Here is a 15,650-nt window from a genome sequence, read left to right on the forward strand (position 1 = left end):
CTCCAGACTGAATAAAACATTATGGTCTTACTAAAAAAATGAACGAAAAATCAGTAGACAAGTCAGAGTCCTCCACTCCATCTTCTGAGTTAATGCTCAAGTCCAAGTCCAAGTCATCTCTGCACAAGTCTGAGTCAGTAGCATGAAAAGAGACTCAGGTTAAAGCTACAGTATGTACAATATCAATGTTTCATTAACGTTTTGGTTTTAATTCAAAAAATAGATTTCTCCAACAATATTAAGTCAATATGTTCTTTTGAATAAATGTGGGTCTGATCTAAGTCTGACATCACCCTGCTTTGTATTTAGTTTCCTCTTTTTTTAAACTTTGCAGGGTTGAATCAAACAACCAATCCAACAACCAATCCAAACTATGGATTCAAACATTCCTCAAAAACATTGAGTGCCCTTCACAGAAAAACATTCAGTAAAATATTTTTGTTTCTCTCATTTCTACTTATTCTTGCTCTTAATAGTAAACCCTGGAGAGCATCTGAACCATTTGCCCTCTTATTGTGAAAATGAAAAGTAACGACTGGATGGGTAGTTAAATTAACAGGCTGGAAAATAAAGTTATTATTAACTATACCCACCACCTCTAAACCGTTCAGCCTTCCTTACCATTGTATCAAGGAGGTACATTTCTTCTTTCCTCGTGTGTTAATGACATGTCAACAAACCTGTTGTCATGTTGCTTACTGCCACTTTAAGTACAAGTTCCTCAGATTTGCATTTTGTTGCAGTATTTGAGTAAATATATGTATTGACATTTTATCACAGGTACATAAACTAAGTAAAGTATTAGCTTTGTGATAAGGGAAATGATTCAGCAAATGTAAACTGATTGAGTGTATGAGGCAACAACATGTCAAAGCCTGTGACTCTGAAGGGGTGTGACCTCTTTCCTGTTTGATTGTCCCCTTTACCCCCAATCCAGGGAAGCAAAGTACACCACCAGAGGAGGCTGGGCTTAAAGCTGAGGGGCTCTTTTAAAGCAAGTTAGTTTGAGTTTGGCTCTCGAGTTCAATCCAATCCATTCACCATGTTTGGGACAATCATTCTACTATGGATCTGCGTTGTATTCGTCATCCTTCAACTGAAATCCAGGAGACCCAAGAACTTTCCTCCAGGACCCCCTATCCTGCCCATATTGGGAAACATTTTGAACATAAGCTTGGAGAACCCCCTGAAGGACTTTGAGAGGGTGAGTAAAACGCTGAAGTTGCTGAGGCTACACGTCTGATGTCTGAAAAGTGCTTTAAAGGCAGTAAAAATCTTGAATACTTAAGCTTGTGGTCATCCTTCTGCTTTACCTGGCAGAAATACTATAAAGAGTTACTCTTTATTGTCATGGAACCAGGTACAACAAAATTGCATATGTTCCTTGCCATCAATGCAACATTAAAAAAAGTGAACAGCGACATTAAGACTGTAATAAATAAAAACAGCAGAGTAGTAAATGAAGACCCAACAGCTGCAGTAGAGGGAGACCGTTAAATGCAAATGTTTCTTAAAGACTACAAATGGAACCAATCAGCTGTAAGTGTACAATAATAACGTGTCAAAAGCCACTAAAGTCTTGGCAAGGTGTAATGTGCAATGTAAGGACAAAGGTTACTCACAACACTGCTACCACTGTTTTCATGTGCTTACATAACATGCTCTGTATAGAGTTGACTGCCTGTGATCTTGGACTGTATCCAATCAGCGATACACACCATTTACTTGACGTTTTCCAACATGTCTCTTTAACAATGGCTCAGTCCAAGGTCTTGATGAGCAAATAATTGAGAGATTTGGGAGACGTCAATCTGTTGTGTGGGTGAAAGGGGTTTGTTTTGAGGTTCTAAATGAAACGGCAACCTCCCTTTAAAGAAACAGTGTGCCAGAGGACGAGTCAGGATAAGAATAAGAACTTTTGAACCCATGCTGTCAACACAAGGGCTGTGGGAAGAGACGTAGCTGTTGGTTATTAAAAAAAAAATACCTAGAGCACCATGCCTGCTTCACAAAAGTCAAGACCTGGAGGGACTGTTACGATATGACTACATGCCACATATATCATTCATAATACATTATCTTCACTCACATTTGTAAACCCTCAAACAGTTATGGAGCTGCTCCCTTCAGGTGTTTAGACATTTGTAGACCAGCTGCATTATTCAAACATTGTTACGACCCTACGAGCTTGTAGGGGGAAAAAGGGAAGGAACATTAATAACCTGTTGTTTCTGGTAAAGTCATTTATAAACAAATAGCTTAAGTGAAATAGTGCAACTGCATCAAAATTGAGGCAAAATTAAAGGGCCAATGAGTGCTGTTTAAATCAATAAATAGAGAGAACAGGAAGAAGACTCTTAACTAGAGCTTTGAATAACTAAATACCTCGTTAATAAAAATAAATAGAAATAAACCTAAATTCCTTTGTGACAAACTAGATTTAAAACCAACAAAAACAGCACTCCTAATCTAATGTCTCTGAAGAAAAAGAACAAACGAGTGTGTGTGAATGTGCAACTCTACAATCGAACTAATACCTGGCCCGATCTGTTCAGGACGAGTGCCTCCAACAAAGTTAAACAGTTCTTTATGTACAGTAAATCTACGACACAAAACTCTGTCTAAATAATACTTATCTTTCCTAATCAGATTTATCGAAGAGAGTCTCTGCTTTGGTGTATCTGTTTTGGACGTGCTAAAGTGAAAATAAAGCCTTAACTGGACAAAGCATGCAAATTAGTTCTCTGATTTGATTTTAGTAAATTGCCCTTTAAAGACAAATATCCTTCCAGCAGTTTTTCAAATGCTTACATATTTCAAACACTGACCGTGTTATCTTGTTCTCTCCCAGCTGAGGAAGTCTTATGGCAATGTCTACAGTCTGTACATGGGCCCCAGACCAGCTGTGGTCATCAACAGGCTGGAGGCCATGAAGGCAGCTATGGTGAACAAGGCCAATGATTTTGCTGGACGGCCCCAAGATCTGTTTGTCAATGAAACTACCCAGAGGAAAGGTAAAGCAGACCTGATAAGTCATTGTGTATTCATGCCTAGATTTTTTCATTATCAGTTCATCAGTTATTTGCAAATAGATGTGATAAATGCATGTCTTTGAATACATTCAGGTGGGAAGTTTGGTCTTGGTGCAGTTAAAACATTTTTACCAACAGGAGAGAAACAAACACCTGGGTTCAAAATGAAGGACAGGACGATTAAGCAGGGAGTAAACCACCATGCACTGAATATTGAAGTTTTAATATACAAGATTGTTCGTTTGATGAGAGACAATCACCATAAAGAGCTTCATCCAGATATTAAAACAAAATGTTTCTTATGAAATCTCTTTGTGTAAAAACAACTCCCTGATTTAGCAACGTGTCAAGAGTGACATCCAATAGTTAAAACAATCCATTGAAGTTCTTCAGAAAGTGAATGATTAGACAGGCTAGAGAGTAGACAAGCTTTTCGAAATGGAAAGTAGGAATCACATTGCAAAGTGATATTTTGACCTGTAAGCTCATACTCTTCACTCATTGTGTCACTACGACTTTTGTAGGAGTGATTCTGGCAGATTACGGCCCTGGCTGGAAGGAGCATCGTCGCTTTGCTCTGATGACTCTGAGAAACTTTGGTATGGGGAAGAATTCAATGGAAGACAGAATCTATGGAGAGATAGAGTATGTCGTAAAGCAACTGGAAATGAGCATTGGTATGTCATCTATGGGTCTACACAATACACCATGTTCACAGAAAACTCACACAGTTTACACACCACACTGGCAAACCAGGGTGAAATGTAAACTTTGATTTGTGATACTGATATCTGAGCAGCGGAGATATCAAACAATTGCATAAATGCTTCAGGAATTTATGAATAACCTCACTTCATTTCTTTCTCCTGGCCACTATCGACCACTGCTAACTATGTGCGTTTGTCCTGTTAGGTTAAGGCCATGACTTAAAACTGTTGTGTTTTTAAACTTGGTTGGGCCAAACTTTTGACTATTTTTTATCTTTTACAGGCAAACCCTTTAGTCCCCAACTCATGTTTCACAACGCAGCCTCCAACATCATCTGCCAGGTTCTGTTTGGTAGACGCTTCGAGTATGACGACAATTTCATCAAAGTGATTATTGGCTGCTTCACTGAGAATGCCAAGATAGCCAATGGACCATGGGCTATGGTGAGTTAAAGTGTAGTTGTAAAGGTTTTCTAAATCTTTTTTTTTTTTACTTAAAAAATATGTAATTCAGACACCTAGTGTTTAAAATGGGTACTGCAGTTCAAATTCAAAACATTGTAGAGACATGTTCCCCCCCGCCCCCTCATCCCTAAAGGGTTGCCATATCGTGGACACTGAAGCGTCAGAGTTTATCCAGCTCTGCATGGGTCTGTAAACCTTTCTGTGTTCTAACCTCTCTCCATTTTTCAAAAGCATCTCCAATATTGATCCTAGTTTGAGCACGTTTCTGCTCGTGGAGCTTATTAGAAACATGCAGAGGCTTTTTAGGTCGGGTACAATCACTTCTATCTGAACCACTTCTCTTGACCGCTTCCATCACTGCAACACCTGTTGGTTTGACCTGATAGCGTCTCACATCTCAAACCGAGGGGCGTCCAGAACGGCTGCATGGGGTGCCTTAAAACCGCCTTCCTCCTCTGGTCAAAACAAAAACAGACCATTCATGACCAGAATCGAGATTAGAAGGAGGACATACTGGTTGTGCATTGTTGTCAGAGATTCCATCACTTCAAAAAATCATGTGTCCTTAATGTCTGATGATATATTATAGTAATTTTATGATTTAAATCAGTAGGTTTCTTACATACAGCTCCTTTAAGTTGATTTTTGCCTTAACATTTCATGCAATCCTTCCCTTAGCATATAACCAGTAGTGTTATGCAGGGCATACACAGGGATACAGCATATAACTACTTTATTTTTCAGTCTCCCTAGCGTGTCATAGTTTACAACATGCCATTTTTGTTCCTCTCATCTTAATAAAGAACTGGTCCACTCATTGAACAGCTCCACTCTGGAGTTTTACTGGTCGCACAGCCAGAAGCACATGTGGAAGTTTCTTAAGACAAGAAATTGATGTTGGAGATGATTTTTTTTTTTTATTAACTTAGAATGTTTTGCTGTTTTTAGAGTTGAGTTTATCTGTTACTTTGTATGATGTTATGATTTTGGGGCGGCTGTGGCTCAGTTGGTAGAGTCGGTTTTCTCTCAACCAGAAGGTTGGGGGTTCGATCCCAAGCTCCTGCAGCTACAGGTCCGATGTGTTCTTGGACAATACACTTAACCCCAAGAATGTGCATGAATGGATTAGTTACTTCTGATGGTTTCACTTCATAGCAACCTCTGTCATCAGTGTGTGAATGTGTAGGTGTGACATGCGGTGTAAAAACACTTTGAGTAGTCAGAAGACTAGAAAAGAACAATACAAGCTCAAATCCATTTACCATCTCTAAACAATTTGTGCTCAGAAGTTGATACAAACAAACTAATATATCGACTCCTTTTTTGTTTTTACAGCTGTATGACTCTCTTCCCATGATCCGTGGTCTGCCACTGCCCTTCAACAAGGCCTTTAAGAATGTTGAGGTATGTTAATGAGCCCTAATGAGTTATTGTAAGGACAACATGAGACTAAGAAAAGCATATGAAAACACTCTGTGCGTATAGAAAATAAACTCAAATGATGAATGCTTGTTTTGTGTTTGTAGACTTGTCAGAAACTTGCAAAAGGTTTGTTGGCTGAGCACAAGAAGACCAGAGTCCCTGGAGATCCACGAGACTTTGTTGACTGCTACATGGATGAACTTGATAAGGTGTGTTCAGCCCTTTACATATTGATATTTTTTGCTCCTGTTTTGTGAAGCTCCCTCTGTGTGTTAACACACCGTGGTCTCATGCTTCTGCAAGGCCGTAACGTAATGTGACTCAACACACCGGGACACCAATATCAGGCCGTTGCAGATTTTTTTAAATAAAAAATAAAATAAAAAAATCCTTTGTTTTAGCAGGGAGGACCCACTGAGACCGAGGTCTCTTTTCCAGGGGTGCCCTGCAGCAATGCAAAAATAGAAACAGCACAAATATAAACATATTAACAGTTAACAATAATAGCATCTAGACACTGAAACACACATTCATACATGTAAACCACGTCCATTTAAATGAATTCACATTGTGAAACAGTTGCAATTTCCTTCCTGAGGTAGTTTGGACACTAGATCTTTAAAAACGCTGTTTGAAACAAGAGAGAAGGATGAAATGTACAAAGGCGTAAAGATGGCAGAAATTTGTTACACCACTGTTACATAATTGCTATGTGTAAAGGGTTTGTGTGGGGGTGTTGTAAAAGGGGGGGTGGGGTATGTACTATTTGTCAGTTGAGTGGTTATTTAGATGATGTCACCCTGTACTGACTCTGTGAATAAGAAACAGACAAAGTTTCACTGAACTAGCCACACAACCTAACTCCAGCCAGTTAGCATCGTGTTAGCGTCAGTGAATTGCACTCCGACCTCTGCCTCTGCTGGCATCTCTTGGATCTTTGGAGCTCCCCTTAGGGGGGGCACGGGCCCCAGGTTGGGAAACAATCATTTACAAGATATCAGTGATGCTCACTAACTGTTGAGCACTTAAATTCCTCATTGTCTTCTTGTTTAACTATTTCTTCTATTGATTTCTGTGAAGTGAATTGTTGTGATTGTGTACGGCTTGCTCTCAAGTTATGTGACCACTGTTGTAATGTTGACAAGTTAGCATTCAAAAGTCAGCTTTTAATCAAATTTTATTGTGACTTTCAAAGTAGAGAAACTGACGCGTCATTCAGCCAAACCTCGAGCAAGTCTTCTTTTTTAATAAATTAACTTACTGACTTGTGCGATGTCAGTGGAGCTGTATCAAAGTAGCATGTCTTTAAGAGTACATGTGTATGTGTGCTCAGTTTTATGTACACTTTATTGCCCCTGTATAATTTGTGATTGTGGCTCTAAGTAAAGAGTGATTGCATATAATAGCCTCAAACAAGTATTCTGTCTTTAGAGGGGCGAGGATCCTGCTTCATTTTCAGAAGAACAGTTGCGTATGTTCGCTCTTGATCTTCACTTTGCTGGGACTGACACGACCTCCAACACCATACTTACTGGTTTCCTCTACCTTTCAACGTACCCACACATACAAGGTAGGTGAATGTGTTTTCTTGCTTTTCTGGTGCTTCCCAGGAACAGGCCATTTTTTTATGGAAGACGAGTTAAAAAAATGTGTGCTGAAAAGGCCCATAAGGCTGCGAAAAAGCAACTTTTGAAGAGCAGCTCACCATCCAACAATACATCTGACGTGTTTCTGCTAATGCAGATAAAACTCTCAGAGACACTGAAAGTCTAAGAGTTCAAGCAGCCTATAATCCTGCAATAAAGGAGGTTTTAGCATGGTCTGTCCTCTCTGACACAGTGTTGTTAAATCCCTTAGTTTGCTGGTATAACACTACTACACAGTCTGTATGAATGTATTGCACTCATTTCTTGTAAATGTATAGGAAAAAATAAACAAAACAATCACAGCACAAATGAAATGCAGTTATCAGAAACCAGGATACTAGTATGTATCATGTATACAGGGATATTAAAGGGATACTTCACCCGTTGAAACATGAATCTGTATTGACATTGGGTCATATATGTAGTAGAAATGTGAAATACATTTTGAAGTTGGTGCCTTCTTGACTGTGAAAAGGCAGAAAGTGTCTTTTTGGCTCATGTGGATGAAAGACAACAAATCCCAGAATGAACAGCACCGCAGGCCACTCCCACTAAGGTCAGGTTTACAGACATTTACTTCAACACAAAAGGTCGTTTCCTCAACTGATTCCGAGATTTCTTCCAGAAGGAATTAGCATCTTGGAAATTCCTGGCAGAAAGCAGACTATGTCTGGGGAGATTTTTGCATCATCAGAAGCTCCTTTTCAGACTTAGAAATAAAAAGATTTCCAAAAAATTTCAAAAATACTACCAGGTTTCTAATGATACAAAGCTTATTGCAAATGAGTGAAGTATCCCTTTAATAACAAGGTTTCTCTGTGTGCATGTAAACACCATTATCCTGTATATATTCAAACCTGGGATAAGGTTCATCCTGATGATCAAGTCCATATTTATGCGCACAATGTTTGCTGATAGAAACACATGTTCTGACTGTCACTTCAGTCTACTGAACATACAGCTAATATATCAGTCATTATGTATACTTCCTCAATATAGAGCATTTTAGTGTTAAAGAAAATCAGTACTGGCTCTGATATGTTGGGCCCAAACTTGACCCAGGGCAAAGTGTCTTGTAGCACAGTGCAGGGGCCTTTCCTAATTTCCTCCGGCTATAGCAGTCATTTTGACGACAGAAAATCACTGTGCAACGATCCAACTTAAACCTAAAGTCTACAGTGCAGTATATTCCTGCTAATTAAGAGGCGCATTAGTAAAATGGTTAAACATAGGCAAGTTCACAATGCGCTAAAAACTCATGACCAACACCAGGCTCTCTGTCATGAGCTCTCACCCTGATGCGCTGGCTCTCTAAAATTAAAAGCAGAAATGCAATCGTGAACACTCACACACTCTCACTTACATTAATATTAACCCTCAAACATAAATACCATTGCCAATGACCATCAAGCCCACAGATATACATAAGGACTGTTCAGTGTACATTACACACATTGACAAGATAACCAAGGACCCCCGCAGCAAAAGTAAGATCTTACGATTTAATGAGTGTGGATTTAATGAACACTCTGATTGTTTCTGATGTTGCAAGAACACTTCAAGGAATTATAACTTCAATCCAAGCATCAACAGATTAAATACAGTGGTGTGTGTGTGTGTGTGTGTGTGTGTGTGTGTGTGTGTGTGTGTGTGTGTGTGTGTGTGTGTGTGTGTGTGTGTGTGTGTGTGTGTGTGTGTGTGTGTGTTGTGAGTGTCCAGAGGCACAATGGAAGGAGAAATGTTACCGCCCAAGCAAATAAAGTGGAACATTTTAAATGTGACAGGGTAATAAAGGGTGATGATGGTTATTGAGTAGAGATAATACATCAAAACGAACACAGCTAGACATTCAAAGCAGGTAAACATGAATTTGATTTTTTTTGTACTGAAATGACTTAATGATCAACAGAAGGTACATAAGTAATAAAATAAAAAGAACTAATTTAATTTGGATGATTCCACTTTCCAGCAACGTGTGAATGACATATTTCTTGATCTCCTTTGTGTTTCTCAGAGCGCTGTCAGCAGGAGATAGACTCTGTACTGGAAGGGAAGGATCGGGCCAGTTTTGATGACAGACACAACATGCCGTACATGCAGGTAAACAGTCGTTTCACTTCCTGTGGTCACAAAGGCCTGAGTGAGTGGTACATGTGATAAAGACAATCGGTTGCCAAAGTGAAGTGATAAATGAATAAATCTGTTAAACACTGTTGAATGGTACTGGAGATTCATCATAATCAGTGCTCTAAAACAACATTCAGTCTTTATCGACTGATTTTTCAGCAACTGCTTCATTGCAACTTTAATCTTTTAATTATAATTTCAGAACCTGTAAAAAAATCTTCTGCCCAAAGTCAGATCAAGTGTAAAAGCTTGAGTTTAACTCTGTCCTTTTTATCCAGGCTGTGATCCATGAAGTGCAGAGGGTAGCCAACACTGTTCCGCTCAGTGTCTTCCACTGTACAACCAAAGACACAGAGCTCATGGGATATTCCCTCCCCAAGGTTAGAAACAACTGGTTTGACTTTATATGTAATTAGAATCTGTTTGAGTTTAATTATCATAAGGGTGCAGTTTAGTGTCTGAAAAGGTAGGTTAGATATTTTACCATTAAATCCTCGTATTATTTATACCACATGATCACAGTAAGTGCACTAACATGACCTTGACTTTCTATCAATCTGAACCTCCTACATTTATTTCCTTTCTTCTTTTGCTCTAATTTCCCCTCAGGGAACGCTGGTCATCCAGAACCTGGGCTCAGTGCTGAATGAGGAGGGACAATGGAAATTCCCCAATAAATTCAACCCTGAAAACTTCCTCAACGACAAGAGAGAGTTTTTTAAACCAGAGGCTTTCATGCCATTCTCTGCAGGTATGTGAGCATGAAAAATAACACACAGTTCAGGCTTGTTGTGACACAGCTTCAGTGACGTTCAGAGGCAGAGTGGATTTAATCACACTGTTGTTGTAATCTTTTTTTTTTAAAACCACTTCAGGTCCTCGGATGTGTCTCGGAGAGAGTCTGGCTCGTATGGAGCTCTTCCTCATCCTGGTAATGCTGCTGAGGAAGTTTAAGTTCAGCTGGCCTGAGGATGCAGGAGAGCCAAACTACACTCCAGTCTATGGAGTCACCCTGACTCCCAAACCCTACAACATGATAGTCACACTCAGGGAAAGCCAGTAAGGCGGTCGACAGGAGACCAACCTGGATTAACACAGACAGCCATTAAAGGGAGCATTCAGACTTTTTGAACTGGGGATGTATTGGATACTTATTAGTGAGTGTACTAGGTTCAAAAGATACAATCAGCACTGATCTTGTTTGTAAAAGCTGGCCAGAGTACTGAGACAGGAAGTTATGTACTGCTGTACACAGGGCATGCAGAAGACACAATAAAGCCTCTTAGATAAAGTTTTCCACAAAAAAAGCATAATATTTTTAATTATTTTCAGTGCTTCAAGCGTAAAGTTTTGATCTACAAGATCTTCCTCAGGCTTGGGGAAAAGTGTGTGGACCTTTTCTCTGCAGTTAGTACATTTCTTGTGGAGCTGTATGCATTTTGCCTGGATGTGCGCACAGTAGTTTTCACTATTTTTAGTACCTCACCTTTAAACAAAGTGCCAAAAAGAATGGGCCGTCAAATATCAAGGTGAAGTGCTTACATTGATTTGTAGGACTTTTGAAGTAGTTTGAGGCCTGTGTTTCTCATGACCCTGTCTGCTTAGCTTGGCTTAGCTTAGTTTCTAGGGAGCGTGCCTATGTTCCCACATTTCCTTTTTCATAAATTTGTATCAGATTTTATCACGCTTTCTCCCAATTTGGTAGCCAATTACACCCAACCTATTGTCCAGTAGCAATGGACTACAGATGGAATGTAGCTTTTAGCTAAATCTGGTGCGCAAAATAAAATTACTCATTCATTCATTAATTTACTATGAAGTGCTTCCAAAAACATCTTGTGGGAGGATAGGGCTTAAATTGAAGGGAAATGTAGGAACACAAGACCTAATTTTGAAAATGTCCTAGAAATGTGGGAACATAGGGTTTAATTTTGAGAAAAATCTTAGAAATGTGGGAACATAGGGCTGACCCCAGTTTGTATGTAGGTTCTCAGGTTGGCTTCTCCAAACATTGACTCCACTGACTGTTGTCTACTATTATACAGTACATTCCCTGTTAATAATGTCCTCATACAACCAAGCTTAAAGAAGCTCTAACCGCATGAAACCCAACTGCAAGGGTGAAACCAAGAAGGGCTTGTTCTATTAACGGCACATAAGAAAACATCGAGAGCCAAAGGTAACTTTAATCTGATGTAATCTTACTCTCGCCCTAGCAAAGAACAAATGGTTGGCTGCTCATCCCAGCCTTATGACAACATCTTATCTCTTTAGGTTTAACTCCTATACATTCATCTAAATACAGTGACACATTCCAAAAACACAGCAACTATGCTGTCTTTCTGATTCCCACCTCTTTGTAAGTAGATACTAGTTAGAAAGAGCAATAAGATAAAAATGCCTTCACCTATCTCACCTCAAAAAGAGCAAAAGGTTGTAATGTGTTTTTCTTTTTTTTGTGAATGTAGGAGTTCGGGAGAGTGTTGTGGATTTTTCTGTTGGTAATAAAAGATCTCAAGTCAAAGTCTTTTGTCTCTGTGTATTTTATTGCATATAATAAAAAGTTCTTTTGCAAAAGGGGTAGTCAGCTACAAAAGTAACATCAGTCACAAGTGCATCAAAGAGTCCCGGGGCAGTCCCGGTTGCAGAGCATATTTATACTTTCACAGGGTGTAGATATTTTGCACATACATGAGTGATACATCGTCATTGGTTTCAGCTTGCCTGATGATTTATCTAACACCAACAGAAACTCCTTTGTTCAGAGGGAACTGATTTAGGATCATGCTGTACCCAGATCCTGAGGAGTGTTCCTGTTGGAGATACAGACCAAGGCCATACAGAGAAACAGTTTTTAATTGCTAAATGACGCACGAACATCCTAATCTTTTAAGGTCAGACGAAGGCAACAGACAGATAGTATTTTTCCACTACAAGAGTTGTCGATGTCTATTCGATGTTTGGCAACTTTTCAATTTTAACCAACAATATTGAGAAGGCTCTCTTACCAAAGCAATCATAAAAAACACACTCCTCTTTGTGTCATATCGCAAGCATGTGCCTTCAGCTCACAACGAGCTAATGCCAACAAGCTAACATCATGCTAAGCTAAGCTAGGCTTCGTGTGGCCAGAACTCACAACATGCTGCTCAAAAATCAGAACAAAATCCACCAAGTCTCCTCAGCTACCTCATGCTAACAACAACACGACATGCAGTTGGGTGAACAACATCACCAACATTATGTTTTGAAGATTCTGATGGTACCATCTTTAACTCTTTCAAATACCTCATAGACACTAACAACACTGACACCAACACTAATGCTACCTTACCAAGCCTCTAAAATAACATCACCTCTGGAACAGTTTTTTAGGTAAGCTTTAAGGGCACACACACTTTAAGTGTGGATGCTGACCCTGCTGACCTTTCCAATCAGAGGTGTTTACATTGGACCATTGGATGGTCCAAAAACAATGAAACAACCTCCGCAAATAGACAATAGATAAACACAGGTTATATACATGTAAAATTAAAAAATAAATATAATGTAATTTGCATATTAATGCTGTAGAGTAGCTACTTATGACTATAAGGATGTATTGCACTGCCTGGATTATTGCACTAGAATAAATGCAATTACCGCTATGGGATGAATTGCGAAATGTGCAACTGTTATATCTTTTTTATGTTGAGCTATAATGTGGTTTTAAAGTACTGTGTATGTCATTAAGTAGATAAACAGTATGTTTGTTTCATGCTTGTGTACTCTAATGAGACTGTCGGCCCAGGAAAAGAAAACAGCATCAGTTTTCTTTACAAATCTTCGAGTCCCAAATGACAAATCTTCAAGTCCCAAATGACAAATCTTTGAGTCCCAAATGACAAATCTTCAAGTCCCAAATGACAAATCTTCAAGTCCCAAATGACAAATCTTCAAGTCCCAAATGACAAATCTTCAAGTCCCAAATGACAAAGCCAAAGGCATTATGACAGGAGAAATGGAAGAATCAAGGTTTGATGTTTTTGAGTGAGACAGCAGTCTTCATGAGTCATTACCCTTTTCAAGGGATACACAATTATTTTCTGATATCGAAACCTTTTATAACTTTCAACACAGTTTTCTGCTCATGTGTGTACAGATTATTTACATGGATTTATTTCATCCTAATTACAAGAACCATTACGTTTTACTGCTTCTGAAATCAACATTTAATCACGCCTACTTCCATTGAGGTGGCCAATAGCTTCGTAATTATGACATCATCTCATCAGCTTGTCATTTGGGCAGAGATGACCACGTGGGCCAAATGCAGATTTATTCAAGGCCTTTATTAGAAAAAGAGCCCGAATAATTGAAATATTTCCCAGCAGGAATGTGTGATGGTTAAACAAGAAACAGATTGAGAGGGTCATTGAGTAGATTGGGTGGGTCGGATCATAAAACACTGTTATGTGTATAAGGCCATGTCGTAGAAATGGTTTCTTAGATGAAAGTTGTTAATTTACAAAAATAAAGGTGTTCATTTTGGATTTAAAATTTGTGAATTTATTTAAATTTGGCTATGTTTAGAATTGTCATTCTGAAAGGTTGTATCAGAAGAGCAGCCCTCAAAGTGGTTTCTCCAGAGAGACAACTTCCCTCCAAGTCAGCGCAGTCTCTCTCTCTCTGGAAATGCCCCAGTTTCTTTTTGTTTCTTTCGTCATGACAATGTGAAGCTGATGTGCTAAAAAATGAAGTATTTCCGCAATTGTGAAACCTTTACTAAAGTATAACTTCACAAGATACTCCACGTTCCTCATTTTCGTACAGGCAGCTGCTCCTCTGATATAACTATAGATTAAGAATAAAGACTTTATTCTTGTAACTTTATGACTTTAATCTCAAAGTCTCAGATTTGTCCCGCCTTATTGTGGCCCTAATTCTCCTTTGTACAAAACAAGGGATGAACAATGTTTTTTTTGTTCTTAAATTTGGTGTCATGCTTTTATGTACTTACTACATACATTTGTATTCAAATAATAATATTCAGTATGCATGCCAACCACATGTTATGTATTTAATGTAACTAATTTATTCAAGGACATGTAATGGCATTTAATGGATTTTTCTGGGGGGTTAATATGAGGAACTTGTATTTTTTTAAGTCTGGTGTAACATTCCTTTTCTAATTGTATTAATTGTCTGGTTTAATTAACTCAACATTAATTAAATGAGTTGAACTCCAATGTTTCCCGTCTATTTGTGTGTCTCATACTAACACATTTAAAAAGTGAAAAACGGTGTCAAGAAAATCACTCAAACTTAATGAAAGATGGTGCAGTTTGGACCTCAGTTGTTTAAAAACATGTGACGAACAAAGATAAAGAAATAGTGTTTGAAAAGCACTTTATGGACTTTCAACACTATTTTCAAGTCACTCAATCACAACCCAATGAACAGCTCTGCCGACCCATCAGTTGAGAACCACTGGTTTAGGACATTTAACCAGCTGTCAAGATGTCTTAAACATTATAAACTTACTTCTGTGTAGTGAAATGTAAAAGTGCATTTACCCCAAAAAATCTACAAAAGCCTTGTATCATTTCCAGGTAGTTGAACCTAAGTAGTTCTCCTTACTGTCTTTACAAATGTAATCTTCTTTTACTTCTTAATGTTGTCTTATCTCTTACCATTCTTTTAAAACTTTGAAACTATCCTCAAGTTCTGTATGTTGCTTTTATCGAGCTCTTATTCTCTTTTTGTTGTTTGTACTTTCTCTTTAATTAGAGTAAGTGTGTGATGGCTTTTATGATGGTTCTTATGATGGTTCTTATTATGGCTCTTATGATTGTTCTCTTATGGTGGTTCTTATGATGGTTCTGATGCTGGTTCTTATGATGGTTCTGATGATGGTTCCTATGATGGTTCTTATGGTGGTTCTTATGATGGTTCTGATGATGGTTCTTATGGTGGTTCTTATGATGGTTCTCTTACGATGGCTCTTATGATTGTTCTGATGATGGTTCTTATGGGGGTTCTTATGATGGTTCTTATGATGGTTCTGATGATGGTTCTTTTATGATGGTTCTCATGATGGTTCTCTTATGATGGTTCTTATGGTGGTTTTTATGATGGTTCTTATGATGGTTCTTATGGTGGTTCTTATGATGGTTCTGATGATGGTTCCTATGATGGTTCTTATGGTGCTTCTTATGATGGTTCTCTTATGATGGTTCTCATGATGGTTCTCTTATGATGGTTCTTATGAT

General features: G+C 38.6%; 1 protein-coding gene across 1 annotated transcript; it reads left to right on the plus strand.

Annotated features, from left to right (window-relative positions):
* The first annotated feature begins 919 nt into the window (after positions 1-919).
* LOC132973435 (cytochrome P450 2F2-like) lies at positions 920-11,659 on the plus strand. Its single transcript, XM_061036901.1, has 11 exons — positions 920-1,204; positions 2,852-3,014; positions 3,557-3,709; positions 4,023-4,183; positions 5,540-5,608; positions 5,731-5,835; positions 7,058-7,196; positions 9,287-9,372; positions 9,678-9,779; positions 10,009-10,150; positions 10,275-11,659. Exons 1-11 carry the CDS (start codon positions 1,043-1,045, stop codon positions 10,460-10,462), a joined length of 1,470 nt encoding a protein of 489 aa, XP_060892884.1. The 5' UTR covers positions 920-1,042; the 3' UTR covers positions 10,463-11,659.
* The last annotated feature ends 3,991 nt before the right edge of the window (positions 11,660-15,650 follow it).

Source organism: Labrus mixtus, chromosome 4 (assembly GCF_963584025.1).
Source record: "Labrus mixtus chromosome 4, fLabMix1.1, whole genome shotgun sequence".
Taxonomy (NCBI): Eukaryota; Metazoa; Chordata; class Actinopteri; order Labriformes; family Labridae; genus Labrus; species Labrus mixtus.

Excerpts from the sequence above, each read along its gene's own strand:
- LOC132973435 (XM_061036901.1), top strand. The coding sequence starts at position 1,043 with ATGTTTGGGACAATCATTCTACTATGGATCTGCGTTGTATTCGTCATC. Across the intron at positions 3,015-3,556 it reads TGAAACTACCCAGAGGAAAG|GAGTGATTCTGGCAGATTAC; the intron begins GTAAAGCAGACC and ends CGACTTTTGTAG. Across the intron at positions 10,151-10,274 it reads TTTCATGCCATTCTCTGCAG|GTCCTCGGATGTGTCTCGGA; the intron begins GTATGTGAGCAT and ends AAACCACTTCAG.